Source organism: Sceloporus occidentalis, unplaced genomic scaffold, assembly GCF_023333645.1.
Source record: "Sceloporus occidentalis isolate IW3139 unplaced genomic scaffold, rSceOcc1.0.p SCAF_135, whole genome shotgun sequence".
NCBI lineage: Eukaryota > Metazoa > Chordata > Lepidosauria > Squamata > Phrynosomatidae > Sceloporus > Sceloporus occidentalis.
Window position 1 is genome coordinate 1,600,637 of NW_028317115.1, and position 21,233 is coordinate 1,621,869.

At 40.9% G+C, this 21,233-nt stretch overlaps 1 protein-coding gene across 1 annotated transcript in view; it reads right to left on the reverse strand.

Annotated features, from left to right (window-relative positions):
- The window catches only part of LOC149281335 (protein sel-1 homolog 3-like), a 61,765-nt gene that overhangs the window by 21,105 nt on the left and 19,427 nt on the right, over nt 1-21,233 (reverse strand). Inside the window, exon 3 of the mRNA XM_089499438.1 lies at nt 182-737. Coding sequence (XP_089355564.1) covers nt 182-737 — 556 coding nt within the window. The remainder of the gene's footprint in view (nt 1-181; nt 738-21,233) is intronic.

Consider the following 21,233-nt stretch of genomic DNA (forward strand, 5'->3'; position numbering starts at 1 on the left):
TGAAGCTATAAGGAGGCTATAGGTGATAAGCCAAGTCAGAACTATCACAAAAGGTAAAGTACATAAAATATGGACATTTATGATATATAGTACAATCTGACCCCATCACCATAGTTTTTTTTGTTTTGTTTTTAGGAAATAGTTAAGAAACATCTTATGTTTATGGCCATGTCCCACTCACCAGTTTCAAATGGGCAGATGGGAAATCTGATTTCTCTTCTCCTCCACATAAGTTCAGCATACCATGTTAAACATATCTGGTGATCTTTGTAAGGACGTTGAACGGGTGAAATCGGTTCCAACACGGCAAATGCATTTGCCACTGCATTTAAAACGGTTTCGTTGTATTTTCTGTCTGTGTGTTTTGGATGAATGTGCACCAGCCAGGCTCGAACTACAGTGTAATACACATCGATTGAGAGCTTCTGAAAATAGTCACTACGATAAACCATAATGTTTGGAAATATCAAGTTGACGGTACGTGTCCGTAACTCATGGAGGATCTTTTCATTCTTCCACTGCTTCTTAAACACTATAATACCTGTCCTGAATTCTGATGAAGCCATGATGTCCACATGGATTGTGCAGGGCTTGGTACACATATACTCCACAGAAATATCTGCATTGACAGCATGTGTTGGCAAGTTTCTGAGTTCAACAAAATCCTCATAATCAAAGCATTTATCGGGTTGTTTTGAAACAGATTTAGTCTCCTTGGCAGAACATAGCAATGGAACCTGAAGAGAAGAAGAGGACAATCTCAGTTCAAAACACTGTGGTTTAGGCATGATTAAAATTCATCCGTCATCTGTAAAACGAAACTTAATAAATTAAAATTGTGTTGTTGTTTTTTTTTGGGTTTTTTTTAGAAAACCTTAGTTAAATCAATTAACATTTACTTTATACTTCCATTACATTTATTATGCTTAGAATATTATATCATCCAGCATGCATCTGCTTACTATTCCTTCTATATTTTATAGCTGTATAGGTACGGTTTTTATCATTACAAATTGCACCATTATCACATATATACAATAGAAAATAGAGTTTGCATCAGTCTAAACAAGCGCAATTAAGAATTTTATATTAACTGATTTAAAATAGTAATCTCGCTTGGAAGAAGCCTTTTTGCCAAGACGAAACGCGTTGCAATCATATGGTGATCTACACTTACATTTATGGAGTTTAATAAAACTTTATCTCACCAAGAAAACGGGACTGCTGCCTCATTTATTGTAATGTAAGATGCTTCATTTCGATTTAACCCCTTCATTCCCCTATAGACGTACCGGGACGTCCAAAAAAACGCCTATTAAGAATCCCCTATGGACGTCCCGGTACGTCCAGCCCTTCGTGCAGCGTCAGGGACACATCCCTGCCGCTGCACGGGAGACCAGGCTGTCGTTTGACAGCCTGGACTCCCCACTGACAGCAGAAGCCGGCTTTCTGCTGTCCGATCTCCTGTAACAGCTTCCGGCATGAAAGCCGGTAAACTGTTACACTGTAAACTGCCCGATCGGGATATCCTGCCCTCCGATGAGGCACAGAGACGCTGCGATCTCTATGCAGGTCCCCTCCCGTCCTGTAACAGAAAAGCTGGGGGGGGGGGGAAGTTAATTCATTAAAAAAATAATATGAAATAAATCATTAAAATAATAATATAAATAATACTAAAAAAATTATAATGTGAGCTGTGATGTCATTGTGACATCACTAGCATGTTCAGGAGGTCCCTAAGAGGACCTCTAACCATTTCTGTGTTAAAAAAATATATAAAAAATACAAAAAAAATGTCAAAAAAATTAAAATAAAAAAAAAATATAAAAAAAAGATAATTATAAAAAAAAAAAAACCTTACTTCCCATTGCCCTAGCATAACATCTAACCAGTATAACCCTCCTGCCCCCGTACACAACCCCCAAACCCGTTAAGTCATAGGCATAAAAAGTATACAAAATTGTACACCTTATATTATGCTCCCTGGTGCTGGGAAAGTCTGGAAAATCTATATAAATTAGGTATTTCTGAAATCAGGACACCTGAATTGATAAACTTGGAGGGGATTTTCCATCACTTTACCTAATTTTGTGAGGATGTAAAAAAAAATTAGTTTTTTTTCTAATCTTCGCTAGTTTTTACTAAATTTCTCATTCTAAATTTTCAGCTAGTCATCCAACTATGGTATCAAACGAAAGCTCAATCTCTCCGTGAAAAAACAATATATAGTTTACATGGGTACACTATTCACAGGAAAGGAGAATAATCGCTAAACCGACATACCCCAAAAATGGCAAAATTGCTCCGGGCTTTGAGGTACCAAAAACCCCTGGGATTGAAGGGGTTAAAGTGTTTACTAGTTACACTTTCATTGAATCCTGTTTTTTCCCTATTTCTGAGGTCTACAGTTATCTTTCTCACTGGATGATTCATTTTGAAGAATTCTATCATCTGTGTGTGCGAGTGGATTATAGATATTATTTGTTCATTTCACATTTAAAGACACAGGGTACACTATATGATTTTCGTTATTACATGTTTTGAAGTAAAAATCATAAAAAGAAGATTCCTCTTTTAATCAGGTTACATACATTCCTTGCACTTGTTTGCACGGAAGCATACTGTGACACTCTATTTTCTGTTCATCTGTTTAAATTGATGCTGGGTTCTTTTCCAGATTTTATAATTAAAGATATATAGAAAATGCAGAACCAAATATACAGGTTTTGTCCGTGATTTGAGAGTGCATAGTTCTGTAACTATGCCCCTGACAGAATCAAACCCAATCCTGGGCTTGGACTACCCAAGCAATGGACTACAAACCAAGCCCAATTGGTTTTTAATTGTGATGGGGCCATCATACTGCACCTGAATTACTTTGAGTTTGGTGCAAAGGTACCTACAAGGAGAGAGTGAGAACCCCCAATATCCTGAAGGGAGATGCAGTCTTTAGGGGCTACAAAACTCCCAGACATAAATAAATTTACATACATTAGCATAAGTGCCATTCATTAAAGAGATATGCATGTTTTCTACTCTTTCCTTATTCTCTCCTCCTCTAGCCCTTTCCTGATACATCCTTCTTTTCTCTTTATTTTATATTTTCATTACCTATATCTTTTTTTCTTCTCCCTTCCAACAACACGAAATATATAGTTAGGTAGTAAACGCTATTCTAGTGCTGCAATCACTGACATAATACTATTGATTGCTCTACTTTTATAGGACAGAGTCAGCAAAAATGTATGTGGGAAGAAAGACATTTTGCATAAAAGAGAAACACTGGAGATCTAGTGAAAATCAGGAGATAACAGGTTTACAGATAGTGATAACATAATGTGACGTCTCTCCCCAACAACTGTAACCTGAGACCCGCTAGCAGTTTTATGAAAATGTAACATGGGAAATGAACCAAAAGATAAGAACAGATAATAAACATGACTTTCATTTTCATATTTTTAAAAAAATTCCCGAGACCCATGTTTTAGATGGAACTTCAGCCATCATGCATTTTTTCTGCAGAATCCATATACGTTTGCCCCTTTCCACATCCTCGGCCATATGCCCTGCAGGAGATGTGTTTGGTGGAACACATCTCCATGCATGTGATATACTTTTCTCCAGCACTGAATCAGCAAGCATGGCAGGGAAGAGTCTCTTCAGTGCTCCAATGGAAACCAAAGCACTTTACACTACAGGATACTATGGGGTACTTTACTAGGACCATTTTGACACTTTTCAGGCAGCCATTTGATCTCCGATATATTTGATCTCCAATATATATTTTTTAAAATATATTTTCATACCCCGCTTGTGCCAAAACCACATCGAGTAAGGGATACGTCCCTGGTTTACGACTAAGAGTATGTAGACACCTGAACACCACACCTGTATCAGCGTATTGGATGTCCCATTCCAAAACAATAAGCGTTAATATGGAGTTGCCCCCACCTCCTTTGCAGCTATAAAAGCCTTCACTCTTCTTGGATATTGGAGTATGTCTGTGGGAATGTGTGGCCATTTAGCTTAAAGATCATTTGTGAGTTCAGGCACAGATATAGCACAAGAAGGGCTGGCTCGCAATCTGTGTTCCATTTTACGCCAACGGTGTTCAATAGAGTTAAGGTCAGGGCTCTATGCTGGCCGCTGGGGTTCCTCCACTCCAAATTTACCAAACCATGTACTTGTGGACCTTGCTTTGTCCACAAGGGCACAGTCATACTGGAAAAGAAATGGCTTTCTCAAACTGGTGCCACAAAGTTGGAAACATACAATTGTCTAAAATGTCTTTGTATGCTGTAGCATTAACCTCGACTGGACGAAGCCTAACCATAAGTTCACCTGCAAGAACCTAAGTACCAAAGAGAAGAAGGCATATTACATGGTTCCCCCTGATTTGCCCTTCCACTTTTTAACAAGCAGAGCTCAGCTATACATACACACTAAGGTTATATACATTCTCAGCAGTACACATAGCTGAATTACAGGGGAAAATACAGATGTATTTTAACTGCAACTTGGTAAGTTTTTTGTTCTGTGGAAATCTGGACACGATGTATTATTTGAAACCTAAGTGACACTGACATTCCTTCTGGGCTATCACAGAGGCAGGGTTACCTTGCACAAAACCTTTGAGTAATTATCTTGTGTGATTCTGCAGACAAGAACTACGACTTTTGCATTAAATCCATTTCCCAGTCTTTGTTTTGACCTTTCCTTTAGCACTCATGCTAACATAGAAACACAGATTGCCATGGCAGATAAGAGCTAATTGACCCATCCAGTCTGTCTATTTTGAAACCTCACACTTATTACAGGATTTTTCCAAAACAGGTTTCTGAACAGCCCATGCATTCTGGAATACTTAAATTATGTTTATCTATGCTATTAATCCTGGTTTAAAAAGGCAGTACAATAGATTCTCTACAGGGATCAGATAAGCAAATTGCTTAAAAGCTTGCTTAAGGCTAGGTTTCGATTTGTTTTTTTTTTGCTAAAAACGACCATAAAAACGCCAATAGCGCCACCTGGCGTTTTTTTTTTGTGGAAAAACGCAGCAGCCAGATGTTAGCTGTTCTTCAATAGGAAATCGCAAAATGCCATTTCCACTTGGCGTTTTTCTGTTTGGCGTTTTTTCAGTCCTCTTTGGCGTTTTTCTGCTTTTTTGGGCTCTGTGGCAGTTTTTCAAAATCGCAGCATGTTGACACTCTGGCGTTTTTTCAAGGAAATCTTGGCGTTTTTCTCCAATAGAAGTCTATGGGAGAGAAAAAACGCCATGAAAAAGCCATGTGGGTTTATTGCCTTGGCGTTTTTTATGGCGTTTTTTCCACAGTTACAATGCAGAGGATGGACCCAGTATCTGTGTGTCCTACGAGAAATAGGCTGAAAACAAACAGTTTCACACAAAACAAAGTCCTGGACTGGTTCATATTGAATTTTACACCATTTGGAACAAACATACCATTACAAACAAACATACCCGACGCATCAACTGGATCCTGCGTGCCAAAAGCAACAGCAAACAATTTGCACCATCATTTGGGGCCAATCTTACCAGAGGAGCAGACATTCGGAATAAAGCATGCCTTACAAACCACAGAAAAGAGACAAAAGGGTCTACCAAGTAAATGACATCAGGAGAGGGCAGATACTTGCCATTTATCCTAATCCCTTTTAGCTGGGTGAAACTTCTAACTTGTAAAGGCTGGAAAAACTGCCTAAGGTCAAAAAAAGCAATTTCCACAGAAAGGCTAAAACGCCAGAAAAAACTGCAGAAAAAACGCCAAAACGCAGGTAAATGCAGTGGCAGTTTTATTGGCGTTTTTCCTGGCGTTTTTCATCAAGAAAAAAACGCCGGACAAAAACCCAAGTGGAAACCTAGCCTAAGCGTTACAATATATTTGGGATCTTTAGTGACTGGGTTCAGTGCCTTAGGTGCTGATGTGAAGAAAGGGGGAGAATATTGTATGCATGTATGTATATGTGTGTGTGTCTATATATGAAATGAAAATCAAACATTTCCTTCAGTAATACAAAAAATAAAACATTGACAAAAATAATTGTATATTTATTGAAAGAGGGACATAAATAAAGCCCAGACTAATTAAATGGTCACACAGTTTTGGTGCATTGTAAAACGCCTCAATAAAGAGTGAAGAAAAAATGCAACAGGCATATGAAAAAATGTACATGGAAAAAAATAAAAACATGGAACTTGAAAATCTAAAATATTAAAATGGGAATCTTTTATAAAATAAAAGTCCATTATTGAAACATAATTTTGAAATATCAGGAAACAAAACCATCAACTGGGAATAGAGTTTTTTTTGTATATTTAAAACAGAGGTTCATGCTCCATTTCACATAAATTAATCTACTAACTTTGTCATGTATTTGAATACGTTTTGGTTAATTATATGTCAACAGAACCCATTCCAAACTCTCTGCAGACTGAGTCAATGTAACATCTATTAGATATCCCTGATCTACAACTCTTTCTAATCTCCTATAGCAGATTTATGGAATCATGTTTATATATATTCTAAAAAAGTACACCTTAGGCTAGGTTTCCACTTGGGTTTTTGTCCTGCGTTTTTTTTCTTGATGAAAAACGCCAAGAAAACTGCCACTGCATTTTCCTGCGTTTTGGCGTTTTTTTCTGGAGTTTTTTCTGGCGTTTTAGCCTTTCTGTGGAAATTGCTTTTTTTGACCTTAGGCAGTTTTTCCAGCCTTTACAAGTTAGAAGTTTCACCCAGCTAAAAGGGATTAGGATAAATGGCAAGTATCTGCCCCCTGATGTCATTTACTTGGTAGAGTTCTACTTAAACACCCCGGCGGACCCTTTTGTCACTTTTCTGTGGTTTGTAAGGCCTGCTTTATTCCGAATGTCTGCTCCTCTAGGAAGATTGGCCCCAAATGATGGTGCAAATTGTTTGCTGTTGCTCTTGGCACGCAGGATCCAGTTGATGCGTCGCGTATGTTTGTTTGTAATGGCATGTTTGTTCCAAATGGTGTAGAATTCAATATGAACTTTGTTTTGTGTGAAACTGTTTGTTTCCAGCCTATTTCTCGTAGGACACACAGATACTGGGTCCATCCTCTGCATTGTAACTGTGGAAAAAACGCCATAAAAAACGCCAAGGCAATAAACCCACATGGCTTTTTCATGGCGTTTTTTCTCTCCCATAGACTTCTATTGGAGAAAAACGCCAAGATTTCCTTGCAAAAAACGCCAGAGTGTCAACATGCTGCGATTTTGAAAAACTGCCACAGAGCCCAAAAAAGCAGAAAAACGCCAAAGAGGACTGAAAAAACGCCGAACAGAAAAACGCCAAGTGGATATGGCATTCTGCGATTTCCTATTGAAGAACAGCTAACATCTGGCTGCAACGTTTTTTCACTAAAAAAACGCCAGGTGGCGCTATTGGCGTTTTTATGGGCGTTTTTAGCAAAAAAAACCCAAGTGGAAACCTAGCCTTAAAGTAACATGAATTTGTTCCAAATTCCCTTACATTGTTTGCTATAATTAATTTTTCCTCTGTTAATATTTGTATGACACTTTCTGCCATTAAATCTTCCAGATGATTTGTTTTTAAATCCTATAATCTATCTATAATCTATTTAAAGTAACCTAAAATACACTATAAGCCTCTCTAATGACACTCGGCATCTGAAAGGCATCCATGGGAATTTAGTAGGATATAAAATAAGGTCTCTTCTAAACCGAGTGCAGCCTTTACAAGCATTCACAGGTGCCCCCCTCCAGTGCCACAGAGTATGATGCCCCTATATGTAGCCTCCCCAGGTAAGAACCTAAAATATTTCATACAAAGTCTGGTATCATATTTAATTATAGTATGGATTCTATTACAGCTACACAAAAAGTTAAATGGTAGTATAGGAAATATAGTTTACCTATAATAAAATTTTTATATGTGATAGATTAGAGGTATAAGCTTACATTAAAATTGTGCAGATCAATATAAAGAGGATGTTCTTAAGGTTATGAGGGGGTTCGGGAAGGTTTCTTTGTATTAGACTAAATATCTATATGGATACAGTTCAATCATTTAGCCACTGATATGTAAGAAAGCTGGTGTTGCCATACATTTCAGGCTGCAATCTATGTACCTGATCATAGGTCAGGGAGCTAGTAGTGATGACCCACCCTGTACCTGCAGGAGGTGTCAGCTGGAGATGTTAGTAAGGAGGGCAGGGCCGTTCCTAGCCCCTGGTGAGTACCTTCTAGGGGTATTTGGGGTTGGATTTATAGACTATGTACTGTCAGCATTACAAAGAGCAGGTGCATTGCACAAAGCGATCTTATCTGTATGGCTAAGCCCTGACAATGTTGATATTTTGGTCAAGCTATGTGTCCTCTCTGTATAGTAGTTAGCAGGAGGATGATATTAAACCCAGAGTATGAACAGACAGAATGATTGCAAGATTTAGAATGTTATTGCATCCTCACCATACAAAGCAGGAAGAGATTGGCTCTGAGGTCGGGCCAGGCTGTATGCTTTGCCATCTCCCTCCTCCAATCTTGCATTCTTCTTCCTCCTCCCCAAACTATACACTGTCACACTTCTTTCTTTCTGTCGCCTTCTTCTGCATAGGGGAGGGGACAGGCTGCCAGGTGGCAGGGGAGAGTGTGTGTGTATAGAGGCAGGTGCCTCACCCTCCTCCCTCTCTTTTCCTTATTCTCCTGAGCTGATCACACCCCCTTAGGTAAATTTAACACAAGAAAAAAAGACTATTGAAGTGTCATGGTAGCTACCAGGAAATAGTGTTGGATTAAAAATTAGCATTTCAGGGGCCTGATGTGCTACCCTGTGTCTGATGTTGTCCAGGTTCAGATATCTACCAATGTTTTATAGAGCTAAATAAATAAACCTTACCCTAAATTTGTAAGTCTGGATATGAGTTATGGAGCCCTAAGAGTCTATAATGTCCTAATCCATTATACAACCATACACCTTACTACTTTTTACACTTTCTGCTTAGCGTGACATTATTAAAAATGAGTGTTCAGCATCAGCCTAAAGTGTTTAAATGGCAAGATGTTTGCTACATGGTACATAAGTTCACCTATACAGGCTATTGTCCTGGATAACATCCTACTTACCTAGTAGATCTCTTGATTCAAATTAAGACAAGTTTATTTTTAAATAAATATAATTCAAAACTATGTTTAATTCTAGTATATGAAAATATTTTTCAGCACTTTCCCTAGTAGCCAAAATGTAGTATTAAAAGTTTTATTTTTTTAACTAAAATATTTGATATACAGAATGGGAAAAATTTGAGGGCTGAATTTACATCCTAGGCACAAATACTCAAAACCTTCCATGGGATCTTGTATTTGTAATGAGATCTGCGCAGTCATAGCTCCCGATCAGAGCCCTCTCAGACTATACTTTACTCGTCCAGACTGACCAGCCTGAACACCCACTAACTATATCTTCATGCCAGACCCAGCTAAACCAGGCTCTGGAGACCTCCCCCAGACTAGGAGAACAGGGGTGTCACAAACGCACCCTACTCCAAGCGTGCGCGTGATTTGGTTCTGGTGGTAAAAGGGTTAAAATTCCCTATCTGTCTGCCCAAGACCGGAAATAGTGATAAAAATATCCACCCTTAATACCACCCACAAATAACTATGATATAACTAATATCATAACGCTGCCACCACCAAGACAATTTATAAATGGGGTGCCTTGGAAAAATTTTTTTTAACACAATAACTATGTGATTTTAAATTACCAATAAAATACTTAATAAAGAAATATTTATTATGAACAAAAAATAGTCACAGTGCATACAAACAAGATGATACAGATTATTTACACCAGATAAAAATTAACCCCTTAACGTCCATTGCCGGGTCAGGCACGTCATGCAAAACGGTCACTTAACGACCTATGATGTGCCTGACACGTCATGAGACTTAAAGAAGCTTAGAAAGTGATCAAAGATCTAAGCTTAAACGGTGTTGCTGTAATGCCTCGATGTCGAGGCATTCAGCAACACCGAGATCGGCATCGTGGGCCATGTCTGGCCCCTCCCCGGGGCGTCAACATCTGCCATACATTGTATGGCAGCGGACGCCCGTTTTAAAAGCGTTTAGGAGGCGATCAACGATCACCTCCTAAACTTCAATGGTGTCGCTGGAATGCCTCGATCAGGAGGCATTCAGGGACACCAAACACTTACCTCAAGACGGCCGGTGATCTTCGCCATCCGCAAGATGGCGGCCACCCGGGAAAAAAAATAATAAAGTTGAAAAAGTTCGCTAGATGGTCTCCAGACCCTCTAGAGAACTCTGTCTCCACTTGCAGGCTAAATACAGGTACTGCATTCAACCATACAAGTCAATGGAGCCCAGCTTTCTAATCACTATGTGATTAGTAAAATATTTAAAAAAAAATAAAAAATGTAAAAAAATAAATTATAAGAATTTTAAAAAACATGGTAACATTTAAAAATTATTATGCATCAGAGGAACTATCCAGTTCCAGCAAAATGTAAAAAAAGTCCAAAAAGAATAAAATAAATAAAATAAAAAATAAAGTTTATTATTATGAGCAAATGCTAAAATTAGCGCTGTATCTTCCCAAAAATCCTGACATGGAAAAATTTAAATAAAAGCATTTCAAATACCCAAGGGGTGTCTTATTTAAAAAAATTAATGGTTTGATGGGGTAAATTGGAGTGGCCGGGCTGAAAGATAGGGCATAGGCACAGACTGACCGAAATGGGAGAAAAAAAGCGCACTTCTAAAATGTGGCATTTTAACCCCAAACACCAGACAAACCCATACATGACAAACACCAGACAAACCCATACAAACGCCTTGTTCTTTTGGTATGTTCCTGAAGTATCACGGATCTGTGGAGATGTTCCTGAACACCCATTGGGGTGTTATTTGATAGTGACGTATACCTGGAGCTATACATTTATACCTAAAGTACAATTTGTGTGAAAAAAATACCAAAAAAATACTACCACAAAGTGTGGCAAAGGCTGGTGGTAGAATCTCATGCATGGAAAGGGTTAAAATACTAGCATTTGAAATACCGTGGGGTGTCTAGTTTTCAAAAATATATGGTATGATGGGGTAAATTGAATTAGCCGGCTTCAAAGATGGTCCTATTAGGACATGAGGGCAGAATGACCAGATGTAAAAGTTCCAAGTTAAAAAATGTGCACTTCCTAAATGTGGCGTTTTACCTCCCAAACAACCCGAAAAACCCATGCATCGGGGGTTATGACTGTACTCGGGAGATGTTGCTGAACACATATTGGGGTGTTGTTTGAAAGTGTTGTATACCAGGAGCTGTAAATCCATACCTGAAGAGCAATTTTAGCGATAAAAAAATAAAAATAAATGACTACCACAAAGTTTGACAAAGACTGGTGGTAGAATTAGTGCATGGAAAGAGTTAAAATTCTAGCATTTGAAATACCTTGGGGTGTCTAGTTTTCAAAAATATATGATTTGATGGGGTAAATTGCGTTGGCCGGCTTCAAAGATACCCGAAATGGCACATGGGGGAAGAATTACTAGATTTGGAAAAAATGGTTTTGAAATAGCAAAACTCTACTTGTACTTAATGCTCCATAACGTGCAGAAAAAAGGAAAAAAAAAATAAAAACATTGGGTATTTCTAAACTCAGGACAAATAGTAGAATATATTTAGTAGGTTTTTTCATTAGCTTTTTTGGATGAGTAAAAGATTTTTGGGGTAAAAGTCAGAAAATGTGTTTTTTTTTACATTTTTCATCATATTTTATTATTTCTTTTATGGGAAATTAGATAATATGATCAAAACAATGGTATCTGAAGAAAGCCCTTCTTGTCCTGAAAAAAAACAACATATAATTTGTGTGGGTTCACTAAATGAGTGAGGAGAAAATTACATCTAAACACGAAGACTGCAAAAGTGTTAAAACAGCCTCAGTCCCAATGGTACAAAAGGTAAAACACAGCCTGGTCCTTAAGGGGTTAAAAGGAGAAATTACAGAAAACCTAACTACTCACTTGAATGCTAAAGTAACAGTTTTTCTGTTCGTATGGCTCCGGCAAGGAAAGATGGCGACTTACTCAAAATTAGATCTTGGCCCCTAGTAAGCACACTGACCAATTTCCTATCATTATCATTTATACTTTTTCCAGTTCATCTCGGGTTTCTAAGCCGGCCCAGAGGTGGTATAAGCGGAGGAACCATAACTGACCTCCCCCTTGGGTTGTGGAAACATATCAGTCAAAATACCGTATTTGCTCGATTATAAGACGACCCTGATTATAAGACGACCCCCCAAAATCTGAATATTAATTTATGAAAAAAAGAAAAAGCCTGAATATAAGACGACCCTGTAGGAAAAAAGTTTTACCAGTAAATGTTAGTTCATGTAAACTATGTGAACAATTGTTTGTTAATAAAAGCTATGATTGAGAAAAATATTTTGTTTTTATTTCCTTTTTTTTTTCAACCTGCCCCCCCAGTTATGAACATCTGCCCCCAGGCTTGCCACTCTGCCCCAGAAATGCCTTATACCCCATATATGCCACTGTGCCCCATATGCCTTTTAACCCTCTAAATGCCACTGTGCCCCATGATACGCCTTTTAACCCTCTATATGCCACTGTGCCCCATGATATGCCTTTTGACCCGCTATGTGCCACTCTGCCTCCAGAAATGCCTTATACCCCTATATGCCACTCTGGCATTTAGGGGGTCAAAAGGCATATTATGGGGCAGAGTGGCATATAGGGAGGTAAAAGGCATTTCAGGAGGCAGAGTGGCATTAAAGGGGTTAAAAGGCATTTCACAGAGCACTCTGCCTCCAGAAATGCCTTACACCCCCCATTTAACACTCCCTCCCCCTCCCTCCTCCAAACTTACCGGTGCTTCTGAGTTGGGGGGGGGCGCATACCACAGGAGGATCCAGGTCCCCTGCATCTGAGCCCCCGGTGCTTAGTCCGGGCAGCATGTAGAGCTCCACGCGAATCGCGTAGAGCTCTACACGCTGCCCGGACTAAGCACCGGGGACTCAGAGGCACCAGTAAGTTGGAGGGGGGGGGCATAACACAGGAGGATGCAGGTCCCCTGCATCCTCCTGTGTTATGCCCCCCTCCAACTTACTGGTGCTTCTGAGTCCCCGGTGCTTAGTCCCGGTAAGTTGGGGGGGGGTTAACACAGGAGGATCCAGGTCCCCTGCATCTGGGTCCCCAGTGCTTAGTCCGGGAAGCGTGTGGAGCTCTACGCGATACAATCGCGTAGAGCTCCACACGCAGCCCGGACTAAGCACCGGGGACTCAGAAGCACCGGTAAGTTGGGGGGGTTAACACAGGAGGATCCAGGTCCCCTGCATCGCTGCGGGGGATCTGGATCTTAGTCTCATAATCAGACCTATTTGAGGTCTGATTATAAGACGACCCTGATTATAAGACGAGGGGTATTTTTCAGAGCATTTGCTCTGGAAAAAACCTCGTCTTATAATCGAGCAAATACGGTAACTCATTTTCACTTTATTGTTCCTCCTGTGCTAGCCACAGCAATCATTTTTGCATAATAGTTTCTTAGATATGTCACACTATGACTGAATATCACAGACTTTACAATTTCTTCCAACCAGCTTACGTTGTACTAGCCATATTTGCATTTTTTTTAGGGTGCGCTTTCCCAGTTCTAGATGCAGGGAGGTATGATTATGAATCTATGGGTTATTATTGATGTATGTGTTGGATATGACCTTGGAAGAAATGGTTTTCTTGGCTGCTAGTGGTCATTTAGAATCCAGTATCTATGAGGAGATACAGGCATATGGTGGATCACTCAGCAAGTAGACGTAGAGACACCTCCTCTGTAACATTTCACACCTTGCAGAGGGCCCTGGTTGGATTCCCAGCTTCAAAAGACAAATTTATCTTAAAATACTTTTTGGCACCACATACCTATACAATCGAATTAACCCCTCTCATACTGAAATCTCTACTGGGTAGCAAGTCCATGTATCTACTACACAAGTTGGCGTGACAGGGGGACTTCTCAAACTTTCCCCTCCAGTCTTCCTGAGGCTTCAGGAGGTTTTTATGCCCAGCACCTGTACGTGATGCAGGACACCCAGACTGGATCCTCTAGTCTCCTAGTCTCTTGCAATAGCTGGCATGGATTTTCCAGTAGAAGGGGGCTGGCTCACCCTGCTCTCCAATTGCTCGACTCCAGGGATCCATATACATAATTGTATAGCACCTGTGCCCAAATGCCAAATAAAGCATCTCAGTAGGGCTTACAGTGTCACTATAGCTCTCTCTCTCTATATATATATACATACGCTATATTGACGAAAGTATTGGGACAGCTGACCATTACACCAACAAGAGACTTTTGTGACATTCCATTCTAAATAAACCGACATTAATATGTAGTTTGTCCCCCTTTGCAGTTTTAACAGCTTCCACTTTTCTGGGAAGGCTTTCCACAAGATTTTGGAGAGTTCCTGTGGGGATTTTTGCCCAATCATCCTCATATCTGTCTAACCGTTCCTTCTCTGTCAACTTCTCTGGCAAGACATCATCACCCCTTCCACTTTCAGTTGGTGTCCCCCAAGGTTCAGTCCTTGGCCCTCTGCTGTTCTCTCTTTATACTTCCTCTCTTGGCAAACTAATCAACTCATTTGGCCTCCAGTATCACCTATATGCAGATGATACCCAAATCTACCTGTCTTCTCCTGATCTCTCTCCATCTCTCCTGTCCCGTATTACCAATTGCTTGTCTGCTATTTCTTCATGGATGTCACAACACTACCTGAAACTTAATCTTTCTAAAACTGAACTCATTATCTTCCCTCCCTCCATCTCCACTCCACTCCCTGAATTCTCTATCACCATTAACAACACGACTATCTCTCCTACTAACCATGCCCGATGCCTTGGGGTCATCCTTGACTCAAACCTCTCCTTCATCCCTCACATTCAGTCCCTCGCCAGATCCTGCCGCTTGCACCTAAAAAACATCTCTCGTATCCGCCCATTCCTCACCCAAGAATCCACAAAAACCCTGGTTCATTCCCTTATAATTTCCCGTCTTGACTACTGCAACACTCTTCTGGTTGGCACTCCACTGTCTCGACTCTCTCCTCTACAGTCTATCCTAAATGCCGCTGCTAGGCTCATCTTCCTTGCATCTTCCTCTTCTGCTTCCCCCCTCTGTGAAACCTTCCACTGGCTCCCAATTACCTTAAGAATTAAATTTAAGATCCTGGTACTGACATATAAGGCCATCCATAATACTGCTCCTCCGTACATTTCTGACCTCATTAGCAAATACTCTCCTACTCGATCCCTACGTTCCTCCCATGGGCTAAGGCTCTCCTCCTCACTCATCACCTCTTCCTTTTCCCGTCTACAAGATTTCACTCGAGCTGCCCCATATCTCTGGAATCTACTTCCAAGGAACCTTCAGCATTCACCCTCCCTCCCAACATTCAAGAAACATCTAAAAACCCACTTCTTCAGAGAAGCATACCATCTTAGCTGCTAGAACTTCCTTGTCATCGATACAACCACCACAATACCTCTCACCCTTTCTCTATGCCTTATGTTTGTCACCCCATTTCCCTCTAGATTGTAAGCTTGCGAGCAGGGCTCTCTCCACCAAATGTATCGGTTTGTCTTAGTCTGTCAATTCTTGTCTTGTCATATCCCTTGAATTTATGTATTGTATTAAGCGCTGCGTAAACTGTTGGCGCTATATAAATAAAGGATAATAATAATAAATAGAGCATTTGTGAGGTCAGCCCTTGATGTTGGATGAGAAGCTCTGGCTTGCAATCTCTGTTCCCGTTCATCCCAAAGGTGTTCGATGGGGTTGAGGTCAGGGCTCTGTGGGGGCGGTCAAGCTCTTCAACAACAAACTCATCCAACCTTGTCTTCATGGACCTTGCTTTGTGCACTGGGGCACAATGATGCTGGAATAGGGCCTTCCCCAAACTGTTCTCACAAAGCTGGAAGCATAGCATTGTCCAAAATGTCTTAGTAAGTCCCCTACAGTATACCAAGAAATTATGGACAATGCTATGCTAACTTTGTTGGAACAACTTTTCTATTCCAACATGAATTTCAAAATAAACACTATCCGGTTGCCAAACTAAAACTCCCATCATTGTCAACCAGACTTTGACAATTCATGCACATAACTTGGATTGAAGGAAAAGCAGAGCATGCCAGACAACCCATATTAATTCAGAGGAGCAGGCGGAGGTTTAATGCTGCCACAGGAAGACATTCATCTTTCATGGTTTGTGGTATAGTGGGAGATTTAGCAGGGGGCACGTCAAAGGCTGCCGGTCAGCGGAATAGACTTAGCACTGAGTTTTTACCAAATACAAACTCGACTCCTATTCGGTGACCAAGTAGATCTCAATATAAATCATCAGCATGTAGGTTTTAGTGAGAGTATCCATGTTTTTATTGTGAAGGGTCTGCTAGGGACTGTCAGGCCCACACTGGCCATCTGGAAAATGCCCAGTAGGCCACTGCCCAATATCGCTCCATACACACCCAATCAACCGCTTCAGCCATATATGCCCAGGTACATGAACATAAAAGTGTAAAGTATGGTCTCTGGGATTATATTATTTTTCAAGCCTTCAAGAGCCAGGGCCACCTCATTATCTCTAGTACTGATGCCAGTTACTTTTCAAGGGGTGCCCGGGCCATCTGATGGTTAAAAGCTTGGCCAGTTCACAACTAAAAATATAAATCAAGCTCATTACTGTCCTAGAAAACAGGGAATTCCCTATTATGCAACTATGTAATTTCCGCATAGTGTGCTCTTGTGAAATCGCATTGGACGTTAAAAGTCTACCAGAAATAACCATAATATTCCACATTTGCATCTCTCCCACTAATTATATACGTATTCAAGGATTCCAGTTCATTACATTTATATAAATAAATCCCCAGAGCAGGGAATTCTGCCATTCCTGCCTCCGAGCCAAACGAGAAGCTTTAGTGACTTCACTCTGTAGCTAAGGGGGTGGCCTCCCTGGGAAGTGGAGATTCAACCAACGAGGCGACTGCTTTCATCAGCGCTGCGGGAAACATCCTATCAGAACGCAGCTTACATCGACGAGGCTTCCTAGCTACTTCCTTGTTATCACGCCGTGTTTGCCCTCTACGGCAGGCAGTGCATGTAATAACCATGTCTAGGAACACCAGAGTAGTGCTGATTTTCGGTGGCTTTGTCACTGCAGTGGCGGCAGCTTTCTATCCTATATTTTTTCACCCCTTGATGCACATAGATGAATACAGTAAGTGCGTGTGACTGAATACCGCAACGGGAAGCGTGATGCGGGGCTGATATAAACGTTACACTGTAAACCACTAAACAGTTACAGATGTTGGTCCTGTATACAGAGACCGGACAATGAGCCTTCGTGCAAGAGACTTGCATAAAGAATGCATGTTACAGGGGTCAGCTGCTTCCTCTTAAACCTTGAAGAATGACAGTTCTATAAGAGCTTGCCGGAAGTGGCAAGGAGCATGTTCCCTGTTAGAAAGTGATGACATTGTATGATAGTTGTGACAGCACTGTGCCGATGTGTATTACTACTGTGTTGTAATGCTGTTGATGCATTGTAGGAATTTTCTCAATCTCATTGACCTATCTGTCACCAGCTAAGTTAAACATCATTTCATAAATACCTTGATTAAAAAAAGGATCATATTTTTTTGTTTCTAAGACTTAGTGTCTGCATAATCCATTTCATGGCGCTGTATAATTAAAGCATAATAACTAACCACAAATCCAGTTAGCAGAGTCCACCAGACGAATAACCGTGTTCTTTTGGCATGTTCCTGAAGTATCACGGATCTGTGGCTTTATCCTTTATCCAATAGTAGACAGGAACGCTCTGCCACGTCTCAGGCCCGCTATCCTTGGTTGTGTTGGTTAAAGGGATACTCCAGCCATCCTGTGCACTTAGTATGCTCATCGTAATGCAGCCGTATTTTTGGTCCCCTTGAAAATACATGGAGGGTGAACACCCTCTAGGCATTTACCTTAGAAGTTGCTGGCAAATAGGAACCATTTGGCCGATGTAGCCACTTTTTCCTGATGTAAAGCCTAAGACCTTAATCAGTCCATGTGGTTGTTTTAAATGCCTTTATTGTAACCTTTACCACTTCTGCTGGGAGGCTCTTAACTGACCTCTTGTTTTCTCCTTCTTTAAAAAAAAAAACTTTCCTTCTGTACTATATGCTTGTGGTAAAACCGAAACGTTGTGAGCTATTACTGTATTGATCCATTTATAAGATGACTCTGATCATAAGAAAAGGCCTCTCTCACGCTCTGTCAGTTGCTCTCTCCCTTCTCCGCCAACCGCTTTCGTGTCCCTGACTCCTTTGCTGGAGCGCCGCTTCTTCTCTTGCCTCTTCTTGGTCTTCTTTCTTCATCCGCTTCTCTGGGACGCAGGCCTCCAGGCACACCCCCTCCCCTTTTTGCAGAAGTGCTGCAAATCAGAAACCTCACAAGTTGTTATAAAACAATGACTCTCATGATTTCCAGCCATCCCTCGCTGTATGGCTTATGCATTGTGGTAATATTGTATAAGGGTCATAATAAATACTTATATTATTTTTCAAGCCTTCAAGAGCCAGGGCCACCTCATTATCTCTAGTACTGATGCCAGTTACTTTTCAAGGGGTGCCCGGGCCATCTGATGGTTAAAAGCTTGGCCAGTTCACAACTAAAAATATAAATCAAGCTCATTACTGTCCTAGAAAACAGGGAATTCCCTATTATGCAACTATGTAATTTCCGCATAGTGTGCTCTTGTGAAATCGCATTGGACGTTAAAAGTCTACCAGAAATAACCATAATATTCCACATTTGCATCTCTCCCACTAATTATATACGTATTCAAGGATTCCAGTTCATTACATTTATATAAATAAATCCCCAGAGCAGGGAATTCTGCCATTCCTGCCTCCGAGCCAAACGAGAAGCTTTAGTGACTTCACTCTGTAGCTAAGGGGGTGGCCTCCCTGGGAAGTGGAGATTCAACCAACGAGGCGACTGCTTTCATCAGCGCTGCGGGAAACATCCTATCAGAACGCAGCTTACATCGACGAGGCTTCCTAGCTACTTCCTTGTTATCACGCCGTGTTTGCCCTCTACGGCAGGCAGTGCATGTAATAACCATGTCTAGGAACACCAGAGTAGTGCTGATTTTCGGTGGCTTTGTCACTGCAGTGGCGGCAGCTTTCTATCCTATATTTTTTCACCCCTTGATGCACATAGATGAATACAGTAAGTGCGTGTGACTGAATACCGCAACGGGAAGCGTGATGCGGGGCTGATATAAACGTTACACTGTAAACCACTAAACAGTTACAGATGTTGGTCCTGTATACAGAGACCGGACAATGAGCCTTCGTGCAAGAGACTTGCATAAAGAACGCATGTTACAGGGGTCAGCTGCTTCCTCTTAAACCTTGAAGAATGACAGTTCTATAAGAGCTTGCCGGAAGTGGCAAGGAGCATGTTCCCTGTTAGAAAGTGATGACATTGTATGATAGTTGTGACAGCACTGTGCCGATGTGTATTACTACTGTGTTGTAATGCTGTTGATGCATTGTAGGAATTTTCTCAATCTCATTGACCTATCTGTCACCAGCTAAGTTAAACATCATTTCATAAATACCTTGATTAAAAAAAGGATCATATTTTTTTGTTTCTAAGACTTAGTGTCTGCATAATCCATTTCATGGCGCTGTATAATTAAAGCATAATAACTAACCACAAATCCAGTTAGCAGAGTCCACCAGACGAATAACCGTGTTCTTTTGGCATGTTCCTGAAGTATCACGGATCTGTGGCTTTATCCTTTATCCAATAGTAGACAGGAACGCTCTGCCACGTCTCAGGCCCGCTATCCTTGGTTGTGTTGGTTAAAGGGATACTCCAGCCATCCTGTGCACTTAGTATGCTCATCGTAATGCAGCCGTATTTTTGGTCCCCTTGAAAATACATGGAGGGTGAACACCCTCTAGGCATTTACCTTAGAAGTTGCTGGCAAATAGGAACCATTTGGCCGATGTAGCCACTTTTTCCTGATGTAAAGCCTAAGACCTTAATCAGTCCATGTGGTTGTTTTAAATACCTTTATTGTAACCTTTACCACTTCTGCTGGGAGGCTCTTAACTGACCTCTTGTTTTCTCCTTCTTTAAAAAAAAAAACTTTCCTTCTGTACTATATGCTTGTGGTAAAACCGAAACGTTGTGAGCTATTACTGTATTGATCCATTTATAAGATGACTCTGATCATAAGAAAAGGCCTCTCTCACGCTCTGTCAGTTGCTCTCTCCCTTCTCCGCCAACCGCTTTCGTGTCCCTGACTCCTTTGCTGGAGCGCCGCTTCTTCTCTTGCCTCTTCTTGGTCTTCTTTCTTCATCCGCTTCTCTGGGACGCAGGCCTCCAGGCACACCCCCTCCCCTTTTTGCAGAAGTGCTGCAAATCAGAAACCTCACAAGTTGTTATAAAACAATGACTCTCATGATTTCCAGCCATCCCTCGCTGTATGGCTTATGCATTGTGGTAATATTGTATAAGGGTCATAATAAATACTTATATTATTTTTCAAGCCTTCAAGAGCCAGGGCCACCTCATTATCTCTAGTACTGATGCCAGTTACTTTTCAAGGGGTGCCCGGGCCATCTGATGGTTAAAAGCTTGGCCAGTTCACAACTAAAAATATAAATCAAGCTCATTACTGTCCTAGAAAACAGGGAATTCCCTATTATGCAACTATGTAATTTCCGCATAGTGTGCTCTTGTGAAATCGCATTGGACGTTAAAAGTCTACCAGAAATAACCATAATATTCCACATTTGCATCTCTCCCACTAATTATATACGTATTCAAGGATTCCAGTTCATTACATTTATATAAATAAATCCCCAGAGCAGGGAATTCTGCCATTCCTGCCTCCGAGCCAAACGAGAAGCTTTAGTGACTTCACTCTGTAGCTAAGGGGGTGGCCTCCCTGGGAAGTGGAGATTCAACCAACGAGGCGACTGCTTTCATCAGCGCTGCGGGAAACATCCTATCAGAACGCAGCTTACATCGACGAGGCTTCCTAGCTACTTCCTTGTTATCACGCCGTGTTTGCCCTCTACGGCAGGCAGTGCATGTAATAACCATGTCTAGGAACACCAGAGTAGTGCT